Raw genomic sequence first — 25,985 nt, 5'->3', positions numbered from 1 at the left:
TAGCAGTAGGGGTAAACAGAAGGTGAGGCGAGTACAGCCAATGACCAATCCGATACCACGTAATGCCTCACGTCATTACGCATACGCACGCTACAGGCAAACGAAATGGAAACGGAGCGGAGTTTAAAAAGCATTCTACTGTAGCTTTTAAAATGTCTTTTTTACCAAATTGTGTGGCTGCACTTTAACCTGTGTCTTGATCTGGACACTGGATAATAATAATTTTAAAAAAAGTTTTATGGCATTCAGGAAGGAAAAGGTGGTATCGGTAGATCTCTAATAAATGCTACTTATTATTGTAATTCTTCGGCCTGTCCAAAGAATGTAAACGGTCATTGGGTCAGTCAGGCTGGAGGAATGTTCACGGTAATGTAACCAAAAATATTTAAGACCCATCGAATCTGAATTTAGGACATTTTAAGACTTTTCAACAGGACCTGTAGACACCCAGGAGTAAGCAAGTGTTTGGCAATCTGGATGAACAGGCTCCTTAAGTTCACCACAAGGATCTTACCCACAGGGGTATTACTTGTCATTAATAATGCTTCAGTTCCCTCTTGTGGCACAAACTGCATGTTAGGAGTTTAAACTGATTAGCAGAGCACATGTACTGTTGTCACTTTCCTGATTAATTCTTAAGAGTTATACATCATCTCAGGCTTATTAGGAAAGAACTTCTCCTGCTCTGAATTACCCACCAGTTTGTGGATCCTGTCCAGCACCAGGTCAATGATCTCTTTGCTGATGGCGTAGGGTCCACGGGCGTAGTTGTTGGCAGGCTCCTCCTTGCCAGTGATCAGCGATAGCTGGCGGTAGGTCCCAGTGCGCACCTCATCTGAAGAGACAGATTAATCAGAAATGAGGGTTTAAATTCATGAAATGAAGAGGTAATTGGCATCTCTATTTAATGAGAGTTTACCAATGACAGTGGGCTCCAGGTCGACAAAAACAGCTCTGGGACGTTCTTTCCAGCTCCAGTCTCACTGAAGAAGGTGCTGAAGGAATTATCTCCTCCGCCACCGATGTTCTTGTCACTGGGCATCTGTCTGTCCGGCTGGATCCCATGTTCCAGGCAGTAAAGCTCCCAGCAGGCATTGCCAATCTGGCCTGACCCACATGCACTGAGATACACTCACGCTGGAGGACAATATGTAAAATTTATCATTAAATATCGCCAGACATCTACATGTTTTAACCATGTCTAATTAGGTGCTTCAGATCATCATCACCGCATGTTGACGACAGCTCAAAAGCTACGCTCCAAAGAGGGGGAAGAAATAAAAGGACTCTTTATGAGGAACCAGATACCACAACATCATGCGTCACCTGACACATGCTGCACAATTATTTACAGTCTTAAAATGAATCTGTTTATTCAGAAAAACACATAGCTGATTATCAATGCATTAAATGTGATTAGGGCAGAGGAATATTCTCATGTTATTATTACATAATGTGTGGAGGAACATATTTAGTTTGCCAAAACCAGACAGAGCTGTGCTCTTCGTTTACACACATGCAACTTTTGTTTCTTGGGAGAGAACACCAAGCTGTCAGCGAAAATGTGGGGAGGTGGAAGCCAACCATACCCACATCCTCTATCCAAACCAAACCACGTTTTATTTCCTAAGTCATGTTCTCCCTAGTGTTCATTTTTTAAAAAAAACACTTTAGTTGTTTCATTTACTTTACTCCACTTTCTTATAAAAAAGTGTTTCTTTGGCCATTGATTATTATAGAGCAGTGTTTCCCAAACCTCCCCTTGTAACTCTTGTCCTGCATGTTTTAAATCTCTCCCTGCACCAGCTGATTAAAACCATCAACTCCTTATGAAGTCCTGAAGCTGCTTGTTAACAAGTTGATCATTTGAATCAGCTGTGATGGAGCAAAACATGGCGCTGAAAGCAACGGTTGAAATTAAATGTACTTTTTATACTGTTCTTTCCATTAAAAGGAAAACCACCAATAATGTTACCTACACTTAATATTATAAATTACAATTAAAACATAATGTCACAAAACATGAAATTTTAACTGCTCTTTACAGTCGACTTTTCATTCAAGGTGATGTTAGTTAAAGCTAAAAGTTTGGCTATTAGCTAACGCCGATATGTAGTAAAGCTTAAATTAAAATGATTAAATGTGGGCTGTGAGCGTGGTTAAATCAAAACGAAAACTTCCCATTATTCCACACTCACCGTGTTTCAAATAGAGGCTGAAATAAGGATGAAGAGACTAATTTAACTCCCACAAAGGTGCCTCATAGAGAGCTGTATGAGAAGCTAACGCTTTTAGCACTTCCGGTTCTCTCGTCTAAAAGTCAATATGTTTTTTGAATGGGATTTTGGTAAAATAAGGTCTGTGGTTAACAAAAGCTTAAGCGAGTTTCAGGTTTTGTTCTACGACATAAAACACGTCAGTAAATACTCTACTTGTGAATTTTGAAGCTTTTACGTGTCGTAAAAAAGGCGGTTGCTAACAAGTTGCTCAATGCGACTACAAACCCTGTCGGGGACATTAAACATAATCACCCCCGAACAGGCGAGAGTGCTGGCAGTCCGCCATTACAGCTTCTTATTTAGCTTAAACAGTCCGATTTCCCCATTATACAATGTTTTTAAAATAAAGTGGCCGAAATCAGTTGAAAGCTTAGTGGCGGTGACGTCAAGAGTCATGCGACCGTGGAGTAGTCATGTAGTCCGTTAAAGCCTAACGTTAGCATTTTACTTCTGGCGATCACATTTAAGCTTCAAATGTGGTGTGAAAGGTGTTCATATGTGAAGATTATCTCGCTGAACAAAACCTGTAAGTATCATAAACTTGTGTTAGCCACAGAGCTTATTTTCTGACATAATCCAAAACGCAATGCAAAAATCACATTCACTTTCTCTTCCGGGAACCAGCGCAATGCTAAACTTCCGGGTTTTGACGTCAGCCCTGGCACACTCTATTGAATGCTGAGATTATTGGCAATTGTATGCTTTACGTTGGGAATTTATTTCTTTCAGAGAGTCATATTAAGTTTAACTTGACAGTTATGTTTATTTTCATTTGATAAATTATCTTTTAATGTTAATTATTGTTTGTTGTTTGGGTTTACTTTCTCTTGCCCGGCAAGGTTGATGATTTTACTGAGGATGTGATGCCAGCAGCAGAGATGTTACTGAGTGTTACCGAGGAATAAAACACGGTCAAGGTCTCAACCACAATCCTGAATCCTGTGTCTGGTGTCTCCTTCTTTCTGCACGACACTCCACTACAAATATAAAAAAATCACAATGCAGAGTCCAGGGGAGGTGTAGAGAGAGTCTGGGGATGGGCGTGCAGAGGCAGTGGGTTGAAAATGAATTTGTCTCTCTTGGTTTTTAAATTGTGGACAATTACTCGAGATATGTGATAGAAAACAAACATGACCATTACATTTCTTACTAAATCACTCCAAATAGGATCCCTAGTCGCCTGTGTATTTGTGTATTTAGGGAAATCTTGACTTCCTTTGCTGGTCACCAGTTCCTCCCAATTCATTGACTGAACTTCCTCAGTTAATTTTTATTCATTCTGTTCATATCTTTCCACATTATCTTGTTTGACAGAAAAAGGGAAAACCTCCACAGTAAGGGCTTTCAGTCATATGCAAATGTTTTTTTTCCTGAAAAGTCTGTTCAACAACTTCACAAGACAGGCTCCTTGGTGGTGCCATGATGTATGATCTGAACACACTTCAGAATAAGATTTGTAAGCTTATGTTGCAGATCACAGAGCATGGGCTTAAGAAATCAGAAAATGAAAGATGGATCCTGCAAAGTGGAGAAGGAGCTTCATCAGGCCCAAAGTCCTCACAGATGTCAGTGCAGTATGAAACACAAGACAAGACGGCCTGTAATTTTCCCAAATTTATTAACAGTGCACAAACCATCAAATGGCTTTTTACAACTACTGTGATTTATTAAGAACACAACATCACACATCTAAACAGAAATTCAAGATATTGTGCTCCTGATTGTTGTTCAGGAATGACACCTTGAACTTAGTAAGTAGCCCCTACTCCTCTCCCTCCTCCTCTCCCTCACCCTCGATGGAGTCAACTCCAACCTCCTCATAATCCTTCTCCAGAGCTGCCATGTCTTCTCTGGCCTCAGAGAACTCTCCCTCCTCCATACCCTCACCCACATACCAGTGAACAAAGGCACGCTTAGCGTACATCAGATCAAACTTGTGGTCCAGCCGAGCCCAGGCCTCTGCAATAGCAGTGGTGTTGCTCAGCATGCACACAGCCCTCTGGACCTTGGCCAGGTCTCCACCAGGAACTACAGTGGGTGGCTGGTAGTTGATGCCCACCTTGAAACCAGTGGGGCACCAGTCCACAAACTGGATGGAGCGCTTGGTTTTAATGGTGGCGATGGCAGCATTGACATCTTTGGGCACCACATCACCACGATACAAAAGGCAACAAGCCATGTATTTGCCGTGGCGAGGGTCACATTTCACCAACTGATTGGCAGGTTCAAAGCAGGCGTTGGTGATTTCTGACACCGTTAGCTGCTCATGGTAAGCCTTCTCAGCAGAGATGACAGGGGCATAGGTGGCCAGAGGGAAGTGGATACGGGGATATGGCACCAAGTTGGTCTGGAACTCTGTCAGATCAACATTGAGGCGCCATCGAAACGAAGGGACGCAGTGATGGAGGACACAATCTGACTGATCAGCCTGTTCAGGTTGGTGTAAGTGGACGCCGATATCGAGGTTCCTGCGGCAGATATCGTAGATGGCCTCGTTATCTACCATGAAGGCACAGTCAGAGTGCTCCAGGGTGGTGTGGGTGGTCAGGATGGAGTTGTAGGGCTCCACCACAGCGGTGGACACCTGGGGAGCTGGGTAGATGGAGAACTCCAGCTTGGACTTCTTGCCGTAGTCCACGGACAGACGCTCCATCAGCAGGAGAGGTGAAACCAGAGCCGGTGCCACCTCCGGCTGTGGAAAACCAGGAAGCCCTGAAGGCCGGTGCACTGGTCAGCCTGAGGACACAGAGGGAGACACACTGATCACATATGAGATACAGCTATGTCATTTAATCTGATACTCTAGAGCAGAACTAGGAATCAATCCCTCCTGATATCAAGTTACCCACCAGTTTGCGGATCCTGTCCAGCACCAGGTCGATGATCTCTTTGCCGATGGTGTAGTGTCCACGGGCGTAGTTGTTGGCAGCATCCTCCTTGCCAGTGATCAGCTGCTCAGGGTGGAACAGCTGGCGGTAGGTCCCAGTGCGCACCTCATCTGAAGAGACAAAAACACACATTGAATCAGTTGTGGCAACAATTTACACTTTAAGTTTCTTAAATTAATGATCAGCCAGAAGAGACGACACTTACCGATGACAGTGGGCTCCAGGTCGACAAAAACAGCTCTGGGGACGTGCTTTCCAGCTCCAGTCTCACTGAAGAAGGTGTTGAAGGAATCATCTCCTCCGCCGATGGTCTTGTCACTGGGCATCTGTCCGTCCGGCTGGATCCCATGTTCCAGGCAGTAAAGCTCCCAGCAGGCATTGCCAATCTGGACACCAGCCTGACCGACGTGGACTGAGATACACTCACGCTGTGGGGAAGAAGAGGACGATTTGGATTAAAAAATTAATAAATCTCAAGCCTCAATAATACCTCCTTAATTGAAATAGTTTCCATAACAGCTGCTTTAACTGTTGAAATATAAGAGCTAAACACACAGATCTGAAAAAGCGAGTACGACACAACCACGGTGCCAAGTTCTTCAACAATAGAAGGTGTTTTTGTCAGAAAGCCTTTAAATGACCTGAAAAATCGCAATGCATCATGGACCATACAAGAAAGGCCTTTGCTGTTCTTATTTTCTATGACAGGATGTCTGTCTGAGGTTCAGTTTATCAGTCATTTAACAGGAACACATGAATGTTCTGCTGCCACACAATATCGTTGCATGCAGAGTCACTGTAGGGACAGAGGATTATCTAGGTCAGACACGTTGCAGTGCGCTGTCTCTTTAAGAAGCCACAATACATCCTCCATTCCCGTCCACACCCCATCTCTTAGACTCTCGAACAATAACCCTGGAGATAAAATATATAATATATATGTTACTCACCATGATGGCTCGTCGATATTATGCAATGTAATGAGACAAGCCAGACGAGTGTTTGTGTCTGACGGCTGCGGTGTCTGTCTGAGGCTGAGGCTGATTTCCTGATGCACCACACTCAAATATTCTGCCTCTGCAGGAGAACAGACGAAGTGCACACAATATAGAGACTCCTCCTCCTCGTGCCGCAGTAACCATTTCACATCCAGAACAACTAAGGTGCTGCAACTGAGACAGGAGGACTGGGACTGTGTGATGATGAGTTGATGAAGGTCAAATTATATTTTTGAGCAGTCTAGCTGGAGGTGGATTCACATGACATATACTGTCCATAATGTAGTGATGGAGTATTCAGTATTCGTTAATTTTACTGAAGCAAAAGCAGCAACACCACAGTGTAAAGATACTCTGTTACAAGTCCTGCATTCAAAATTAACTAAAAAGGTCTCAGCACCAAAATATACTTGAAGTAGCAGGAGTAAACTCATTATGCACAATGGTTCCTGTCGTAATACTGTATGTTATTTAATTATAATCACTGATGCATGAAGTTATACTGGCATACTGGTTTAAATTCTGTTGTGGGGGAGCTTCTGTGTGGAGTTTGCATGTTCTCCCTGTGTCAGCGTGGGTTTCCTCCAGCTTCCTCCCACAGTCCAAAGACATGCAGGTTAATTGGTGACTCTAAATTGTCGGGAGGTGTTAATGGTTGTCTGTCTCTATGTGTCAGCCCTGTGATAGTCTGGTGACCTGTCCAGGGTGCATCCTGCCTCTCACCCAATGTCAGCTGGGATAGGCTCCAGGCCCCCGTGACCCCTACAAGGATAAGAGGTCATGGAATTGAGTGAGTCCCAGTGAGACTGGAAACCCACTTTTGCAAGAAGTCCTGGCCAAGATCTTAACAGAAATAATTGTGAACAAAACACAACAGAACCAGATGACAGATAAAACAATACTAACATCAGATAATGATAGGAACAAAATAAGGGATGGCCTAATCCTATCTCAAAGATCAGTACTGAGGCAGGTCAAGGCAATTTCTCACTGATAGGGATCGGTTATATTGAGCTGTGTAGAGCCCAAAATTGCCCCCTGGACACTCCCCACCTGAAGTGAGAGAGAAGAGATAGAGAGGTTGTGTTTTTTTTATTCTTCATCAAAACAAAATTCCAACAACACTGGAACAGCGTTGATGCATTGCAGAGCTATTTTAGTATCGGATCAGGACTCAGCGCCTGCAGAAACTCAATATGTAATGATTCAGATCAGGGGCAAAAAACTTGATTGGGACCTCTCCAAACATACGGGTCGAGGAGGGCCAAAAACAGACACAAATAACAGTCATTTACCAGAGTTTACAGTGGTCATAAATTCTGCCAGACACATATATGATTCTTTTTCACAGACATAAAACATAAAACATGAAGTTTTTTTCCCCCATCACTTTAGGGACAGACGGTTATGTCATGTAATTCCACCTCCAGCTAAACTGAGTATTCCTAGTCACAGAATAATTTGAACTTCCTGTCATTTGGCTGCATGGCCCTATGCACCAAATCATCAACTCATCATCACACAGTCCCAGTCCTCCTGTCTCAGTTGCAGCATCTTAGTTGCTCTGGATGTGAAACGGTTACTGCGGCACGAGGAGGAGGAGTCTCTATATTTTGTGCGCTTCATCTGTTCTCCTGCAGAGGCAGAATAAGTGAGTGTGGTGCATCAGCAGCAGAGCGGCCTCAGCCTCAGCCTCAGACAGACACCGCAGCCGTCAGACACAAACACTCCTCTGGCTTGTCTCATTACATTGCATAATACCGACGAGCCATCATGGTGAGTAACATGTTGGATATTTTATTTCAGGAGTTTTTGTTTGACAGTCACAGAAGGGGCTTAAAGGAGGTGGCTCATATGATATTTCTGTGACGTCACCCTTTATTCTCTTCACAGCTCTTGCTTTATAGAGACGTAGGGTGATGCACCCCTGCACTGTGAGCCAACGCCTCTTTTTAATCAGCTTGACTAGCTTCATACTAATTCTGTTGCTGTTTCTTCATCTTGATTTTAAGAAACTTTTTGCAGCTTTTATATAAATATTATTATTAGATGATTTTATGTTATATTATTCATCCCACTGACTGCCTATAAAACCTTCCATTCTAACATTAATGGGAGACTTTTGTTCCCAGTGAGGATGTGAAAGTGGCTTTTTAAAGAGACAGCACACTGCAACATGTCTGACCCACATAACCCTCTGTCTCTACTGTAACTCTGCATGAAATAGACAGAATCTGATGTGGCAGCAGAAAATGCATGTGTTCCTGAGAGAGAAAAAAAATACGACTGAACCTCAGGCAGACATGATGTCATAGAAAATGAGAAGAGTAAAGGCTTGTCGAGCAGGGCGGGGTGACTGAATTGAAACAGTCCATGATGCACTGTGAATTTTCAGGTCATTTAAAGGCTTTGTGACAAAAACACCTTCTATTTCTGAAGAACTTTAAGTTAGAAGTTTAGCTCAATTAGTAGCAGTTGTTATGAAAATAATTTTGAAAGAGGTATTTTTAATGCTTAAGATTTGTAAATTTTGTAATCCAAATCGTCCTCTTCTTCCCCACAGCGTGAGTGTATCTCCATCCACGTCGGTCAGGCTGGTGTCCAGATTGGCAATGCCTGCTGGGAGCTTTACTGCCTGGAACATGGGATCCAGCCGGACGGACAGATGCCCAGTGACAAGACCATCGGCGGAGGAGACGACTCCTTCAACACCTTCTTCAGTGAGACTGGAGCTGGAAAGCACGTCCCCAGAGCTGTTTTTGTCGACCTGGAGCCCACTGTCATCGGTAAGTGTCGTCTCTTCTGGCTGATCATTAATTTAGGTGAACTGAAGTGACATATCTGAACAGTGTAAAATAACTGGCTCCATATTTTTGTCTCATCAGATGAGGTGCGCACTGGGACCTACCGCCAGCTGTTCCACCCTGAGCAGCTGATCACTGGCAAGGAGGATGCTGCCAACAACTACGCCCGTGGACACTACACCATCGGCAAAGAGATCATCGACCTGGTGCTGGACAGGATCCGCAAACTGGTGGGTAACTTGATATCAGGAGGGATTGATTCCTAGTTCTGCTCTAGAGTATCAGATTAAATGACATAGCTGTATCTCATATGTGATCAGTGCGTCTCCCTCTGTGTCCTCAGGCTGACCAGTGCACCGGCCTTCAGGGCTTCCTGGTTTTCCACAGCTTCGGAGGTGGCACCGGCTCTGGTTTCACCTCCCTGCTGATGGAGCGTCTGTCCGTGGACTACGGCAAGAAGTCCAAGCTGGAGTTCTCCATCTACCCAGCTCCCCAGGTGTCCACCGCTGTGGTGGAGCCCTACAACTCCATCCTGACCACCCACACCACCCTGGAGCACTCTGACTGTGCCTTCATGGTAGATAACGAGGCCATCTACGATATCTGCCGCAGGAACCTCGATATCGAAGGCCCCACTTACACCAACCTGAACAGGCTGATCAGTCAGATTGTGTCCTCCATCACTGCGCCCCTTCGTTTCGATGGCTCCCTCAATGTTGATCTGACAGAGTTCCAGACCAACTTGGTGCCATATCCCCGTATCCACTTCCCTCTGGCCACCTATGCCCCTGTCATCTCTGCTGAGAAGGCTTACCATGAGCAGCTAACGGTGTCAGAAATCACCAACGCCTGCTTTGAGCCATCCAACCAAATGGTGAAATGTGACCCTCGCCACGGCAAATACATGGCTTGCTGCCTTTTGTATCGTGGTGATGTGGTGCCCAAAGATGTCAATGCTGCCATCGCCACCATTAAAACCAAGCGCTCCATCCAGTTTGTGGACTGGTGCCCCACTGGTTTCAAGGTGGGCATCAACTACCAGCCACCCACTGTAGTTCCTGGTGGAGACCTGGCCAAGGTCCAGAGGGCTGTGTGCATGCTGAGCAACACCACTGCTATTGCAGAGGCCTGGGCTCGGCTGGACCACAAGTTTGATCTGATGTACGCTAAGCGTGCCTTTGTTCACTGGTATGTGGGTGAGGGTATGGAGGAGGGAGAGTTCTCTGAGGCCAGAGAGGACATGGCAGCTCTGGAGAAGGATTATGAGGAGGTTGGAGTTGACTCCATCGAGGGTGAGGGAGAGGAGGAGGGAGAGGAGTAGGGGCTACTTACTAAGTTCAATGTGTCATTCCTGAACAACAATCAGGAGCACAGTATCTTGAATTTCTGTTTAGATGCTTCACATTGTGTTTGTGATCTAGAATCTAGATGCATAACCTTAGTTGTAAAAAGCCATTTGATGGTTTATTCACTGTTAATAAATCCTGCAAAAAATATTGACCTTTTTGTCTTGTTTTTCATACTGCACTAACATCTGTGAGGACTTCTGATCTGTTGAAGCTCCAACTTCAGTTCGCAGGATCATTCTTGATGACACAGAGGTGAACTTAAGTTTTGAAATGAAAAATTAAGCCAAAAGGATTTATTTCCAATCATATGGAGACCTCTGGTGGCCGGGGTGAGAATAAAGGGTCAAAGCCAGGTCAAAAGGAAGGCTTACCACAACCAGGGGTGTAACAGTGTGGGCTGTGGGGTTGCACAACACCAGCATGTGAGAACAGGCCCTTGTAACACATACAAATTGCTAACTCAAAAATACACCCATGTTCAAAGAAGAACTTATGTTAGATGAAAAAACTGGGGCTATTCTACAATAAAATATGTTTACATCAACTACAAAACCACAAATAAATGGTAAAAATATGAATGAATGAATGAATGATTGAATGAATGAATGAATGAATGAATGAATAAGTTTTATTTCGGTTACAGACATCTGGAGAAACAAAGATTATTGCACACAAATTATCTCACATGCAATAACAAAAAAAGGAGTAGGCTGAGGCTTATTTTTGCCGATCCTATATCAACCAAATCAACAATTCCAAAGAAAGGAAATAAATTAATAATTTAAAAGATTATATTCTAAATTATTATCTTCAGTTCTTTCACATTTTGATCATTTTAACTTTATAATTTGTAATCATTTTCATAAACTTCTCTATAATAATAAGGAAAATAAAAGTGATAGCTGATCAATTTTCATTTGGTGATGCTTTTATTTTTTTAATATGAAAATTGAATTAAGATGATTTTAGCTGCTAACTTATTTGTTGTCAAGGCATCTACAGCTCTAACTATGCTTGTGAAAGACTCTTGAGCTCAGTCATTTGGCTGCACTTAATTAGTTTTGGAAAGACTGTCACGGCTGTTTCTTACAGATCCACCTGCTTGCTCCTGAATTTCCATTTAAGAGTTGAAATCTGGATTTATCTTGAAGAATTTTTGTATAACCACCAGTGGTAGAATGTAACTAAGTTCCTTTAGTCGTGTACTTCAGTACAACTTTGACATTTGTACTTTACTTAAGTATTTCTATTTTATACAAGTTTATAATTCTACTTCATATGTATGTGTGTGTGTATGTGTGAGTAAAGTGAGATCAAAATATACTTAAAGTACCAAAGTAAAAAGTAAAAGTACCCATTGTTACACCCCACCCTTCGGCGGCCCTATGGGCAAACAAAACTCCAACACTGACCCAAAATAACCTCATAAACACCTTTAAACACTCAAATCTATGGGCTTCATCACAAGTAAAACAATCAAACAACAAGACAACAAAAATCCAGGCTGACAGGCAGCAGGACCAGCAGTCTCCACACCAGAGGCCTCTCTCCTTTGCTGCTGGCACAGGAGCTCTTAAACACCTCCTCCACGCCAGGTGCACTGCACCTTGTAAAGTAACGCAGCACACCTGGGCAGATCTACAATGGAGGGAAAAGGGACAGCAGCAGACAACACACACACACAGCTGTAACACCCATTATGCAGAATGTCCCATTCAGAGTAATACAGGCTGTCTTTCATGACTTACCCATTATTTCCCCCAGTGCACACTATTGTGACGGGCCCCAGTGCACACTAGTTACTATTTATGAAGCGCGCACACACCACAGACAACAGATTATAAAAAAGCCAAAGGAATCTCATTTAAAGAGCCTTGCTACTTTTGTCTTTTGTTCGTTTCTTATTGTCATGTCTCACTGCCGCTTTTCTGTTTAAAAGGTATGACTGCTCGCTGGACTTGTACATGTGCTCAGCTGTTAGATTTGCACTCAACAGATTTTGCACCTAAACTAGCTACTGGATCATTTTATTTTGTCACATGATCAAATAAAGACTTGACGTTAGACAACATTAACATACATGCTACCCAACGATTATCACTGTATGCCTGTATAGGACAAAAATATACAAGAAAATAAGAAATTGTTTATTGAGTTCAACAGATTTTTTTTTCAATCATTTATTTATTTGTTTTTAACCTTTTAGAAACACCCTCAAATGAGTACATGGACAGTAAAGACATGGTAGAATCCTAGTTGTAATAACTGATAGTAAAATAAATAAATAAATAGACAATAATTTTTTTTTAAATAAAATAAAAAAAAAACCCAAAACAATGGTCAGTGAAAATTGGTTCATTTCTTCAGAATCAGAGCACACATAAGCCGACATAATCCGGCTAAGTGGGTAGTCAGAGATCCATAAGGGGTTCCCATGTTCTCAGGAAGACTTCCCCTTTAGTTTTTAATATGTAAATGCGTTGTTCCAGTTGTATTGTGTTGTTCAATATTTGTTTGAACAAGTTTAATGTTGGGGGTCTTTCCTGGTTCCAGCTGAGCAAAATGCACTTCTTTGCTATATATGGCATTATGCTGATCCTCTTTGCAGACATGGGGTCTAGCGTCCTATTCAGTTCCATACCAAAGAGGTACCGTACTGGGGAAATGTCAGATGGAGTCCTCAAGACCTTAGCAGTCAAATCATGCACCTCTTTCCAAAAATGTTTTAGTTTTCTGCATTCCCAGAAAACATGAATGACTGACCCTGTACATGTTTTAGATCTGTGACATTTAGAGGATGAGTTAGGATATATCTTACTCAGACGCAATGGGGTAAGATACATCCTGTGCATATATTTATAATTCTGTTCAATTATTTTATTGCACAACAATAAAGAGAAGACATTCTGACATATACTTTCCCACTGATCATCAGTAAACTGAGTAAACAGATTTTTAATATAGTTTATTTATAGTGTTGATAGTTTATGTAGATCGCTACTGACTATTTTACCAAAAATAAAAAGAGAGAACAGAGAAGGAAATCATGACGGAGATGCGTTTGCATTTTTGAGGGAATAGAGCCCAAAGCAAATGGCACCATTTTTAATTCAATGATTTCTTCTCTGAACACAGGTGCAGTTATGTGGTGTTAGTCTGGGGCCGTTAGTGGCCGTTTTCGTAAGGAACCGGAACCAGGGCGAGTGAGACAGGATCCGGAATTCGATGGATGCACCTTTCCGTCAAAATAAAAGCACCAAGCTAATAAAAATGCGGTGAAACTTTTTAATTTAAAGAATATAATTTACAGGAAAAGCCCAAAGCCATTAAGTTAATCGATTTTCTTACACCCCTCATCACCCCAAATCGATGGTGCGCCAGAATTTAAAGTTTTACTTTGGTGAACACTTTTACTTTGGTGAATTCCGCATTCGCTCTCTAGACCGGAACCAGAATCCAGACAAAATTCAGAGTGAATAGAAACCAGGCTCTTCGCCTTACATGAAGAGTCTGGTGACGCGAGACTAGCGTGGTGGTAATCTGAATCATTTGCAAGGACCCCCCCACCCCAGGGACTCCAGGGGCCCCAGTGCAACTGCACAGCCTCCACTGTCTATATTTACGCCCCTGATTTCTCCATTAATGTCTTCATCACTGTAATGTTGGAGTTGGCAAAGGTGGGGTTAAGTTTTATTACATCATATACCACTGGGTAGGTTGAGAATCTGCCTTGGAGGATCAAGTTGCATCTTGTCTTAAACTTACCATACAACATAATTCACTTGTGATGATACTTTGTATTAATGTGACTGCAAAGTAATGAATCTAGTGGAGTACAAACTATAATATTTGCCCCTCTTGCCCTGAATTGTAATAATGGAGCAGAAGTGTAGAGATGGAGAGGGCGGAAATACTCAAGCGAAGTATAAGTATGTCACAATGGTACTAAAGTACAGTACTCGAGTAAACGTACTCACTTAGTTTTTGTTGATTTAAATAAGAAAAAGGACAAATGTGACACAACAGAGACTCTGCAATAACTATACATAGCAGATACACACACAGACGATACAGAAGAAGAGCGGTAATGATCACAAATCGGTTTAAAAGTATCCACTTCCGGTCCGAAATTGTCAGTTATGATTACTCAACTTTCCAGCAGAGCTCGTGGCGCATATGACATTTCAGTTCATCCAATAGGAAGCGCGCTCACGTGACTTCGGACCAATCAGATTCAGCAGCACTTTTCCGCCGGTTAGAGGAGTATAAATGAGCCCGCCCAGAGAAAACGCGTCAGTTACTTCTTACGCTGGTCTCCTAACCGCCTGCTGTGAGAGTTAACCGTACCGCTTCCTCCTCTTTAACAAAACTGTAAGACACTTCACAGCTTCAGGAAACATGGTAAGTTGTAAACTAAGGTTTTATTTTACTTATTGTGTGCTAATTTAGCTCAGTTCACCGCTCTGAAAGTGTGTCACCACGTGGCAACTCAGTTTTACTAAGTGGTTTAAGTATGAGGAAGTAGCATCAACTGTCGACGTTAAAACAAAAAGTTAAAGGTAAGGGACAGTTGACCAAACTTCGGCCTCGGTGGGTCGTTTTTTAATTGTAGTGTTGGTAAGTTTAAGTGATAATTCGACAGGGCACAGCCCAAATTATGGATAAGTCGAGGCTGGCAGCTTCCGGCTTTCTTGTCTGTGCATTGACCCAGTTAGCAAAGGTCAGTGTGCTTTCAGCCTGAACATTCAGACTACCCTCTGTTTGAAGAGGCCCTTATGAAAGTGCAACCACAGGCTTTTTAAACAAAACCTATTCACTAAAAGCTTAATGGGGCTTGTACATGTAATCTTTGATGTTGTAAAGGCCTCACTTTGTGTCAAAGTCCTGAACTCCAGCTGTGTTTGGTTTGTTTCACCACAGAGCTTTGATGTGGATGTTTTCAATGAACCAGTTTTTTTTTTCTTGAGCATATTTTGAGTCTGAATGATCAACCGCTCCCTAAGTTTTAAGGAGTGTTTGCCGTGAGGCTAAATGACTGCATCAGGTGATGTTAGTCATGATGTTCTGGTATCTGGTGCTTCACACTAGAGCCTTTGTCTCCTGATTTGAATCTTGCATTAACCCCGTAGCCATGCTCAACATGTGACAAGTGGCCTCCAGCATCTGATTTGTTAAAATTACCGCCACAACCAGCCTATTTGAATAACACATACTTTCTGATCAACAACCTTTTTTCTTTCCACAGCGTGAGTGTATCTCCGTGCACGTCGGTCAGGCTGGTGTCCAGATTGGCAATGCCTGCTGGGAGCTTTACTGCCTGGAACATGGGATCCAGCCGGACGGACAGATGCCCAGTGACAAGACCATCGGTGGAGGAGACGACTCCTTCAACACCTTCTTCAGTGAGACTGGAGCTGGAAAGCACGTCCCCAGAGCTGTTTTTGTCGACCTGGAGCCCACTGTCATCGGTAAACTCATAAAATACAAATTTAAAAAAAAAATATGTATTTGCTGCTTTTGTGTAGTTTTTTTCCCTTCTGTCAAACCCTCCTATAATTTATTTTTATTTCTCTTCAGATGAGGTGCGCACTGGGACCTACCGCCAGCTGTTCCACCCTGAGCAGCTGATCACTGGCAAGGAGGATGCTGCCAACAACTACGCCCGTGGACACTACACCATCGGCAAAGAGATCATCGACCTGGTGCTGGACAGGATCCGCAAACTGGTGGGTAACTTGATATTAGGAGGGATTGATTCCTAGTTCTGCTCTAGAGTATCCGATTAAATGACATAGCTGTATCTCATATGTGATCAGTGTGTCTCCCTCTGTGTCCTCAGGCTGACCAGTGCACCGGCCTTCAGGGCTTCCTGGTTTTCCACAGCTTCGGAGGTGGCACCGGCTCTGGTTTCACCTCCCTGCTGATGGAGCGTCTGTCCGTGGACTACGGCAAGAAGTCCAAGCTGGAGTTCTCCATCTACCCAGCTCCCCAGGTGTCCACCGCTGTGGTGGAGCCCTACAACTCCATCCTGACCACCCACACCACCCTGGAGCACTCTGACTGTGCCTTCATGGTAGATAACGAGGCCATCTACGATATCTGCCGCAGGAACCTCGATATCGAGCGTCCCACTTACACCAACCTGAACAGGCTGATCAGTCAGATTGTGTCCTCCATCACTGCGTCCCTTCGTTTCGATGGCGCCCTCAATGTTGATCTGACAGAGTTCCAGACCAACTTGGTGCCATATCCCCGTATCCACTTCCCTCTGGCCACCTATGCCCCTGTCATCTCTGCTGAGAAGGCTTACCATGAGCAGCTAACGGTGTCAGAAATCACCAACGCCTGCTTCGAGCCATCCAATCAGATGGTGAAATGTGACCCTCGCCACGGCAAATACATGGCTTGTTGCCTTTTGTATCGTGGTGATGTGGTGCCCAAAGATGTCAATGCTGCCATTGCCGCCATTAAAACCAAGCGCTCCATCCAGTTTGTGGACTGGTGCCCCACTGGTTTCAAGGTGGGCATCAACTACCAGCCACCCACTGTAGTTCCTGGTGGAGACCTGGCCAAGGTCCAGAGGGCTGTGTGCATGCTGAGCAACACCACTGCTATTGCAGAGGCCTGGGCTCGGCTGGACCACAAGTTTGATCTGATGTACGCTAAGCGTGCCTTTGTTCACTGGTATGTGGGTGAGGGTATGGAGGAGGGAGAGTTCTCTGAGGCCAGAGAGGACATGGCAGCTCTGGAGAAGGATTATGAGGAGGTTGGCACTGATAGTCTGGGAGAGGATGATGATGAGGGAGAGGAGTATTAAATGGCATGCATTCCACTTTATTGATCACAGATCTGTGCCTTTAATTCATGATTAAATAAAGTTTGTTCATGGACTGAACTTGTTTGCTGTGTTTCATGCTCTCACCATTAAAACACTTGGCACAACTTTTATCTGAAAGGTTTTGACTACAGAGATGATGATGCTCACTTTAGTCACTTGGGGGCAGTAGTGTTGAACAAATGTTTGAACTACACACCATTGCTGAAATGGCAAACACGATTTGTTGCAGGTTGTTCAACAACTAAATGACTTTTTCAGCATCAGATGTTCTCAGCATACCATTTGCTGTGGTCACATTTCCAAATTAAAGGCTTATTTGTGCTTTACGTGAGAAGAATTGAGGACTAAACCCAGTCTGGTTTAAAATAGGGAGTGGTATTCACTGTGGCCCAGGGGAGGGATGGGGGGGCTTCTCATAGTGGCAGACAGGTGGTGTTTAAAAATACTTAGTTCTGCTGTTACAGACTGGATAATGGACAATAATGTCTGAAAATCTGGGAGTGAATTTAGAAACTTGTAAAGCCAAAATTGGGAGAGGCAACATAATCTTAGCAAAAGGAGGTGAAGATGCATTTGAAAGACTTTTGGTACCAAGCTACAGATATTCAAACATCATTTTTTCTCCTTCCAGATACCTGAATGTGTTCTGGTTGATAGAGTGCTGATCAAATGCCATTGCATTAAAAACAGCTGTATACAACTAATCCTGTATGGAGGTGATGTGATTGTTAATGTTGTATGGCATGGCTCAGATTAACTCTATGTGGAACATTAACAAATGCAGAGAACGGATGCCATATAACTTTCTTTTATCCGGTTTGACATATTACTAAATTCTTTGCTGCTCTAAAACTAGTTGCTGGCGACTGGACAACACAACTTGCAGTGTAGACAACTTTCTTTTTAGAGCTGTAAAGAATTGATTTCCTCAGTGGTGTTAGACCTGGGCGTCTGAGGCCTTGACCTGTAATATTTTATCAATAGCCTTGGATTATCTTTGGACCCTGAAAGTAAGAATAGGCCTAAAAAAGCCCCAGCTCATCCACGCATTTAGGCTCTCAAAAAATATATCCTTTTGGGTTCTTTGTGCCATTTAAGCAGCACATTTTGTGTCACAATATGTTTCCTATGACCTGTATCCCAAATGCACACCATGTGAAACTGTATGTGGGCAACTGTGCACTCAATGTGCATGGACTAGTTAATATTATTTTTATAATAGAATCCAACAACCACCATAGAACTGTTCAACCACCCTGTCTGCAATCAAATGTTGAAACAGCTCCTGGATCCTGCGTTTGAATGTGCGCCCCAACATCAGATGTTCTGTGAGCCAGCGGCAGCATAACTGGTGCTGGACCATCTCTAACCAAAACATAACACGCTCACAAGTGTTGTAAAAGTTTTTTTATTTTCATCTTTGTAATTTTGACCAGGTTTGGCTACACAAATGCGTTTCTTCAAAGTCAGCAATGTTACTTGGGTTTATTAAATGCACTAAAACAGACAAAAACAAAATGGCTTTTACATGACACTGACCTACATGAAGTTTTATTGCACTTACCACTGAGTTCCTCTGACAACTGCCTCTTCTCTTATTATTAATAAATGCATTTTGTAGATTTAGGATCAACTATCAGGCAAAAATGTATTTCTAATATGATATTTTTTTTTGTATATTTTCCTTTTTGGCATGAAAACAATGCACAACCAGCGGTCTGTGTGTTCATTTGCAAACTCAAAAACAACTTCAGCTCAAAGAACAAAGGAAGAATATTCTGGAGAGAGCTCTTCTCAGTGTAAGACATGGAGTTAGGAACCACTTGAGCTTTTTTTCTCCATCTCACAATCACGAGGTAATCTTGACTTCTTTTTGGGAAATAAATAAATTTAGGGTTACGTGTTTTGCCTACAACAGAATATGCTGAATGCTGAAAAAGACGTGCACTTCAAAATGGTACAAAAACACAGACGCATACACACAAAGTGCCCTCATGCGTACAAAAGTTGAACTCATATTTGGCTCTAAAGCACAACAGGCCCTGAATATAAGGCAGCGTGGAACAGAGAGGACAGTTTACTACACTGAAACATACACAAAACTACGAGTAGCTCACAGGCAAACACGCCATCGCAACCCGCTTCCTGCTGCTAAATCTGTAGAGTGAGAAACCAACAACATACAGTGATTGCTTTAAATAAGATAAATCCCACCCTTCGTTTTCTGCTTGCTCGTTCTATTGCAAAACATACACAACCCATTTAAAACCACCTGGGTGCCAAAACAGCATTGCATGACATACAGTACAGTGACACTCATAAGCTTCCTATTTTCCTTCTCTATTTATTTGGTTTATCAGCTCCCAAACCAAAGCAGCAGAATGTCAATAAATGCATACAAATCCCAGTGAAAATAGAAAGTTTCACAGTGTAGTACACCCCAGTCTCAAATGCAATTAGCCAAAATGTAACTCTAGAGAGGAGTCTTAAGAGACAGAGGAGCAACAAGATGAAAACAATAAACTGGCTTTACAGTAGCGTTGGATTACAGTTTGTTCCGGAGACACATTCAGACTTAATGAATCTCCTTCAGCTCTCTAACCACACACCGACATTGCAGATGATTAAAACAATGACACTTATAACTCCTAAATCTGTCACACGTCTGCTGCAGTTGAATTTGTGTCTCAACAATCAAGTTTAAGGCAAAGTGGAGAGAATATTTCATCATAAAACAAACAAACATATGTGACAAAGTGTATTTACCTACTGAGATTGTCTAATCAGCCGGAGCGTGCTGATTAAGGATTGAGTTTAAAGCCTCTTTTTTTTTGTCATTTTGCAAAGATGTTGACACACTTGTGACACACTGTGGCAAAGTTAAACTGAGACATCTCGAGTGCCGCTTCTCCAGCGTAAGCACCGAGGACATGCTCTACCATCCAGCCCCGACTTTAACATACAAACATCATCGTATTCAGATGTTCTGAATCTGTTTCGTGTCCTTCAGTTTGTCAAACCTCTGGAAAGAGAGGAGCTTCACAGAGCCTCACACAGTCACACCAACGAAAACCTTTACAGGGGCCGTGGCGGTCTGCGTGAGGCTTCTATTTCTCCTCAGCGGTCATCTTTGATCTCTGGTCCTAACTGAGGAGGGGGCAGGCCGACTCTCTCCAACACTGCTGGTGACCTGCGGCAGAAATTCTTTTAATGTACTCCTTTTCACTTCAATATGTATATTTTACTTTTTTCCCAGCATCATGTTTATTCATTACCTGAGATGGTGGACGATGTCTCATGACAAAATGTGTACGAAGAGAATGGCGAGGCCGATGTTGAGCAGAATGACCATGCAGATCATTATGGTGTTTGGGCCCTTGAAAAGAAAGGAACATGTGAGGCCAGTGAATTCAGTTTCACACCTTGTGAACATGTGGAATTACTGGTGGTGTTTGAAACTATAAAGACAGACTTCACCCCTTGAATGATCATTTGTACATCAGTTACAAAATTCCACTCCATTACAACTCACAAGGTTCACCGACAAAACAACTGTCTTATACTAAACACGTTTTCCAAACAAATACAACATGCTAACATTATTAGCACAAGCCTATGGCATATTACATTGTATAAATTAGCCTAGCGACAAGTGGATCATTCCTCTACTATGAAGCCAGGATAAATCACACAGAAGACTTAAAATGCTATTTTGTGGAGGCTTTATTGTCTTCACAATTTATTGTTTCTTATCTGTGACACTGAAGTAAATAAACGCTTCATTTCCACTGACGCAATATAAAAAAATAGACAGGAAGTCTACATCACTGCAATTTGTAGTTACATTTCTGGGAAGGTGCATGTCAGGCTATGCTGTAAGGTATGGCATAGACCCTACCTTGACGCAGAGCCTACGCCATAGGCACAGTAGGTACAAATTACTAAATGCTAAAAAAGCTAAATGCTAATGTGGCATCTTTGTTCAGCTTCTTAGCATGCTAACACTTGCTAATCAGCACTACACACACATTACAGTTGTGTGTATTTTCTTATGATTGGACAAATACATTTTTGACGTGATGATGGCACTAGATTGAAAATGCAGGGATCACCTAATGTATTACTGTTCATCCTGAGGGTCTGTAAACTTTATCCATTCAATAGTTGATGTATTTTACTGAAAACCATCAATGTGGACCTGATGGTGGTGCTACAGGAAGAGTCAGAGTGTCATCAAGGTCAGTCACATTCATCCACTGGGGGTCATGAACGTCTGTAGAAAAGTTTACTTAAAAGTTAAAAGGCAACTTGTGAACTAGTTGCTAAGATATTTCAGTCGGACCCACTAATAGACTGACACTTAGCCGCGCTGCTAACATGCCTAACAATAATCAAATGTGAGTCCATGTGTGTATTTACTGTCTCACCTCCAGCTCCAAAGAGTCTGCAGTCAGCTCATGACTCGAGCTCGACACTATGGCCCTCAGTCTGGCTTCTGCTTTGGGCTCCACCTTCGGGGCTGGTTTGGCAACAATGGGTTTGGCTTCCACTGGCTTTGGTACTGGTTTAGATTCAGGACTGGGCGCAGGTCTTGGGGATGGAGCTGGGCTGGGTTGCCGCTTTGGTAATGGCTTTGTCTCTGCTTTGCTGGACGGTCTGTTCACCGCCCTGGGCTCCACTTTGTTCTCAGAGACGGACGGAGCTCGTTCGTGGACGGATGGAGCTCTTTCAGTTTTGACCTCGATGGTTTTAGGCTCGGGGGTGACGGCTTTGGCGGGCACTTTGGAGGCGGGGCGCGGTGCTTCTTCTTCTTCATCTGCAGAGATGAGGCTATTCCTTACAGAGGCAACAGGTGCAGGAGCGACGTCTGGAGCTTTCGCCTCGGAGTCAAACTTCTGCAAGGGCTTGATCTCCAGGTCAGAGCCCTGCTCGTTCTTGGCGCTCTGCCGACTGGGGGTGCGAGAGGGGCCGCGGCTGCTGGGGGCCGCTCCGCTCTCAGGTGCAGCCGAGGCAGGAGCAGGAGCAGGAGCAGTAGCAGAAACAGAAGTTGCTGGGGTAGTGGGGCGACTGCTGGGCCTGCTGTTGGGTTTACTGCCACCTTTACTGCCACCTCCTTTGATAGTTTTGTCTTCGTTCCAGCTTCCTGGACTGAGGAGTTTTGGATCTTCCTTGGTGATGATACCCGGGCTGGGGGAGGGGGTGCGGCCTGGGGATGAGCCAGGCATGAGACTGTCCAGTTCATTCATGAGTGGGCTTTCGGGTGGCGTGGGCAGGGGCTCCTCCTCAGCGAGCAGCGGCTCATGCATGACAGTCTCTGTGTTCTCACTTCCCTCCACGGCCTCATGTAACACTCTCTTCTTCAGATACTCAGGACCTGTGTGAGACCAGTTCAACCAGTACATTAGAGTCATTCAGTATGTGATCTTATTATCTGATTGTAAAGTTCAAAATTATTAGTTATAATGATATAAAAATATACTTCTGTTGTTTTATACTAAACAGACATCATAAAACACTTCTTTCTCTTACCACATACAAGACCACAGCAGGAAATAACAACTGGACATCATTTGAGAAACTGACTTTTTAATAAGCGCCTGCTACTCTCAAACCAGACTCATTTCCTTTGACTAAAATTTCAGGAAATAGCCATAGGTGGAGAGACTTTACATCTTGGAGATCAACTTTATAATAATGCTATTCTCTCCCTCAACTACACTTATTTCCTGTGAGCACAGGAAGCAGATACCGAGGCTGTTAGAGCTACAAGCAGCAACACTTATTAATAATTCTCAACTTTAGAGCACATTTTCCATCACAAGTTGTTTTTTATCCTCCCGAGAGAAAAAATTTCAGTTCAGAAAAAATGGCAAAGAAAAACACTTTACCACAGGATAAACTGATAAATGGAAATGTTGATGTTAAAGTGATTTTTTTGATATAGTTATTGTCACTAAATCCTGCATCTTTCCTCGTATTCTGTCAGCCCCGAGTCAGTTTGCTCATACTGAAGTTCAAAACTCTACAGGAGCTCTATACGACATTCAGAGCTTAGCTGCAATTCAGTGAATGATTCAGGTTGTCTAAATACAGCGTTCTCAACATGGAAGTGGCTGATGATACTAAGGGTTGGAAAATAACTTTTTTGTCCACCGGCCACTGTGGCTGATGGTTTCCAAAATCTACCAGCTACTCAATAGATAACCACTGTTTAATGTAGCCGGTAAGTGAAGCAAATCTCGCAGTCACTTGCATATTTTTGCAGCACTTGGCTGCTGGCTGGTGCTGCGCTTCTGCGACAACGCCTTGGACCGGGGCAGCGTAGCAGTAACTGCCATGGTGGTAACTGCCATCTGAACACAGTGCATAGCAGCTGCAGTTTGCTGGCTTGTGGGACTCCCATGCACGAACATAGAGGCTTGGATTACAACACACACTCAACTACATTCTCCACACAGGATGCCATTACTCTGCTACATCTTCACACAGCTAGTAGTTGTTTGCAGCTATACTGAAGCGACAGTTGATAATTCATACTTCTCTGTCTACTCTATTGCCTTATAGCACTTCTAATGGCTTTACTGCATGTGGACCAAAACAACCAATCAGAGCTGAGGAGTCCCAAAGGCTCAGATCACACAGAGGGTTTTTTTTTTTTTCAACTCAAGGAGTTCAGATCACTCTGGCAAAAGCACCAGGCGCCTTGAGCACAGAAATGCGAGGCACATAGCAACGCAAAAACAGCGAGCAAAAAGCTGCTTGGGGTCTAAAACAGCTGTCAATTAATTTGTGAGCTGCGGTCAGACTACTTAAATAGACAGCGCTGATCAAATATGAATCAAGACTCTGTTACTGCACTGCCTATTCCTCGCCTTAAACGTGTCAGAAACATATTTCAGTGACTGTTCAGCTGTAAAATACGAAAGTTTGTGACCTAGCCACCATGTTGGATACAGTTAAACAGAGTACCAAGCACCACCCACCAGCCCGACCAGCTGTCTCATTTAATGCTTTGATTGTCACATACAGAACCTTTAAAAACACGTCACACACTTATACATTGATTTCTTACAAAATGGCTCAGTAATTCCCCAAAACAGTTGGTCACTGTAGATTTAGCAAATATTAGTAAAACAGGAATAAATTGTGCATTAGTTTGGGACTATTTTCAGCTGCGGATTAATACACATTTGGTGGGGCATCGGTGGCTTGTTGGTAGAGGCAGGCGCCCCATGTACCAGGCTGTTGCCGCAGCGGCCCGGATTCGAATCCAGCCTGTGGCCCTTTGCTGCATGTCACTCCCTCTCTCTCTCTCTCCCTCTCTCTCTCCCTTGTCTGTCCTATCAATTAAAGGCTAAAAAATGCCCAAAAAATATCTTAAAAAAAAAAAAATACACATTTGGTGCTTCGGTTAGTATTTACAGCAGCAGCATGATGGTGTATGTGATTGAGTCAATATTAACTACAGTGTGTGTTTATGGTAATGTCATGTCACCCAGTGCAACACTGGGGCTTACTGATGTGTATTTAATAGTTTTTGGACAACGATGGAGGAATAATCAGGCTTTGGACACACACTAATACTTGTTATTGGATGAATTCTTTGTAGGCTTTGACCTATTCATGATGTTTGTAATAAGAAACTGTATCATATAACAAGACGTATCCTGTAAATCCTGAGGCTAACGTGTTGTTTTCCCCGGCACAAATACGCCAGATGGTGCACACGCTGACACTGTATGTCTGTGTTGTTGTCTCCTTGGTGAGAGATCTTTCACGAAAGAATGCACAGCCGGCCTCAGCCAGGCTTCGTCCATGTGTAGTATTAGCCTGAGACAATTCGTGCGGCCACACACAAAGCTGGAAGACTTTCTGTCTGGTTCCTTGAAGCTCTCTGCTGAGAGAGAAAGCAAGAGGAAAATAGCAACAGGCTCCTAGATGGCTGGTGTGCTTTTGTGTGAACGTGTGAGTGTCGCCAGACTCGCAATGAAATTGATATGATCCCTTCGACCCAATAAGATGTTCCTTTTTTAGACATTCAAATGCGACTACCCTTGTGGTGAGCCTCTGCTGAGGATCTGCTAGCTCAAGCTGGATGCACACAGGGAACATTATAAACTACATGCGAGGATGGTAAAAGTGCTCAGATCTTTAACTTATGTAAAAGTAGCTTTACCACACTTTAGAAATACACTCTTACAAGTAAATGCCATCTAATGTTTCAAGTACAAAAAGTACTCCTCATGCAGAATGCCCCATTTTAGAATAATATTTATTATAGTCATGGATTATAATTATTATTATTTTTTTCTTTTAAAGATATTTTTTGGGGCATTTCTAGCCTTTATTTGATAGGATAGACAAGCGTGAAAGGGGGAGAGAGAGGGAGTGACATGCAGCAAAGGGCCACAGGCTGGAGTCGAACCCGGGCCGCTGCGGCAACAGCCTTGTACATGGGGAGCCTGCTTCGCCACCAAGCCGTCGACGCCCCAGGATTATAATTACTGATGCATTAATGTGTTTATCACTTTAATGGTGCAGCTGGTAAAGGTGGGTCTCATTTTAATATTTATTATATCCTGCTAGGTAATTTAATCCATGATGTGAATCTCCCGTTCCAGCACATCCCAAAGGTGCTCTATTGGACTGAGATCTGGTGACTGTGGAGGCCATTGGAGTACAGTGAACTCATTGTCATGTTTGAGATGATGTGAGCTTTGTGACATGGTGCGTTATCCTGCTGGAAGTAGCCATCAGAAGATGGGTACACTGTGGTCATAAAGGGATGGACACGCTCAGCAACAATACTCAGGTAGGCTCAGTTGGTAC

The 25,985-nt window shown here is 43.2% G+C and overlaps 3 protein-coding genes and 2 pseudogenes across 3 annotated transcripts in view; 2 read left to right on the top strand and 3 right to left on the bottom strand.

Annotated features, from left to right (window-relative positions):
- Positions 1-215: 215 nt before the first annotated feature.
- LOC125891621 (tubulin alpha chain-like) lies at positions 216-1,335 on the bottom strand (annotated as a pseudogene).
- A 2,545-nt stretch (positions 1,336-3,880) lies between these two features.
- LOC125891852 (tubulin alpha chain-like) lies at positions 3,881-6,277 on the bottom strand (annotated as a pseudogene).
- A 1,511-nt stretch (positions 6,278-7,788) lies between these two features.
- On the top strand, positions 7,789-10,465 carry LOC125891850 (tubulin alpha chain-like). Its single transcript, XM_049581416.1, has 4 exons — positions 7,789-7,941; positions 8,729-8,951; positions 9,051-9,199; positions 9,313-10,465. The coding sequence occupies exons 1-4, from the start codon at positions 7,939-7,941 to the stop codon at positions 10,288-10,290; spliced, it is 1,353 nt and encodes a 450-aa protein (XP_049437373.1). The 5' UTR covers positions 7,789-7,938; the 3' UTR covers positions 10,291-10,465.
- A 4,095-nt stretch (positions 10,466-14,560) lies between these two features.
- On the top strand, positions 14,561-17,213 carry LOC125891851 (tubulin alpha-1C chain). Its single transcript, XM_049581417.1, has 4 exons — positions 14,561-14,719; positions 15,564-15,786; positions 15,896-16,044; positions 16,158-17,213. Exons 1-4 carry the CDS (start codon positions 14,717-14,719, stop codon positions 17,133-17,135), a joined length of 1,353 nt encoding a protein of 450 aa, XP_049437374.1. The 5' UTR covers positions 14,561-14,716; the 3' UTR covers positions 17,136-17,213.
- Positions 17,214-18,548: 1,335 nt separating this feature from the next.
- jph2 (junctophilin 2) overlaps positions 18,549-25,985 on the bottom strand; it is a 34,045-nt gene continuing 26,608 nt past the window's right edge. The window contains exons 4-6 of the mRNA XM_049581369.1: positions 21,584-22,530; positions 20,432-20,532; positions 18,549-20,346 (exon numbers count right to left, since the gene is read on the bottom strand). Coding sequence (XP_049437326.1) covers positions 20,452-20,532; positions 21,584-22,530 — 1,028 coding nt within the window. The 3' untranslated portion in view covers positions 18,549-20,346; positions 20,432-20,451. The remainder of the gene's footprint in view (positions 20,347-20,431; positions 20,533-21,583; positions 22,531-25,985) is intronic.

Source organism: Epinephelus fuscoguttatus, linkage group LG7, assembly GCF_011397635.1.
Source record: "Epinephelus fuscoguttatus linkage group LG7, E.fuscoguttatus.final_Chr_v1".
NCBI lineage: Eukaryota > Metazoa > Chordata > Actinopteri > Perciformes > Serranidae > Epinephelus > Epinephelus fuscoguttatus.
Note: the sequence above shows the minus strand (reverse complement) of the source record. Positions and strands in the feature narration are given on the sequence as shown.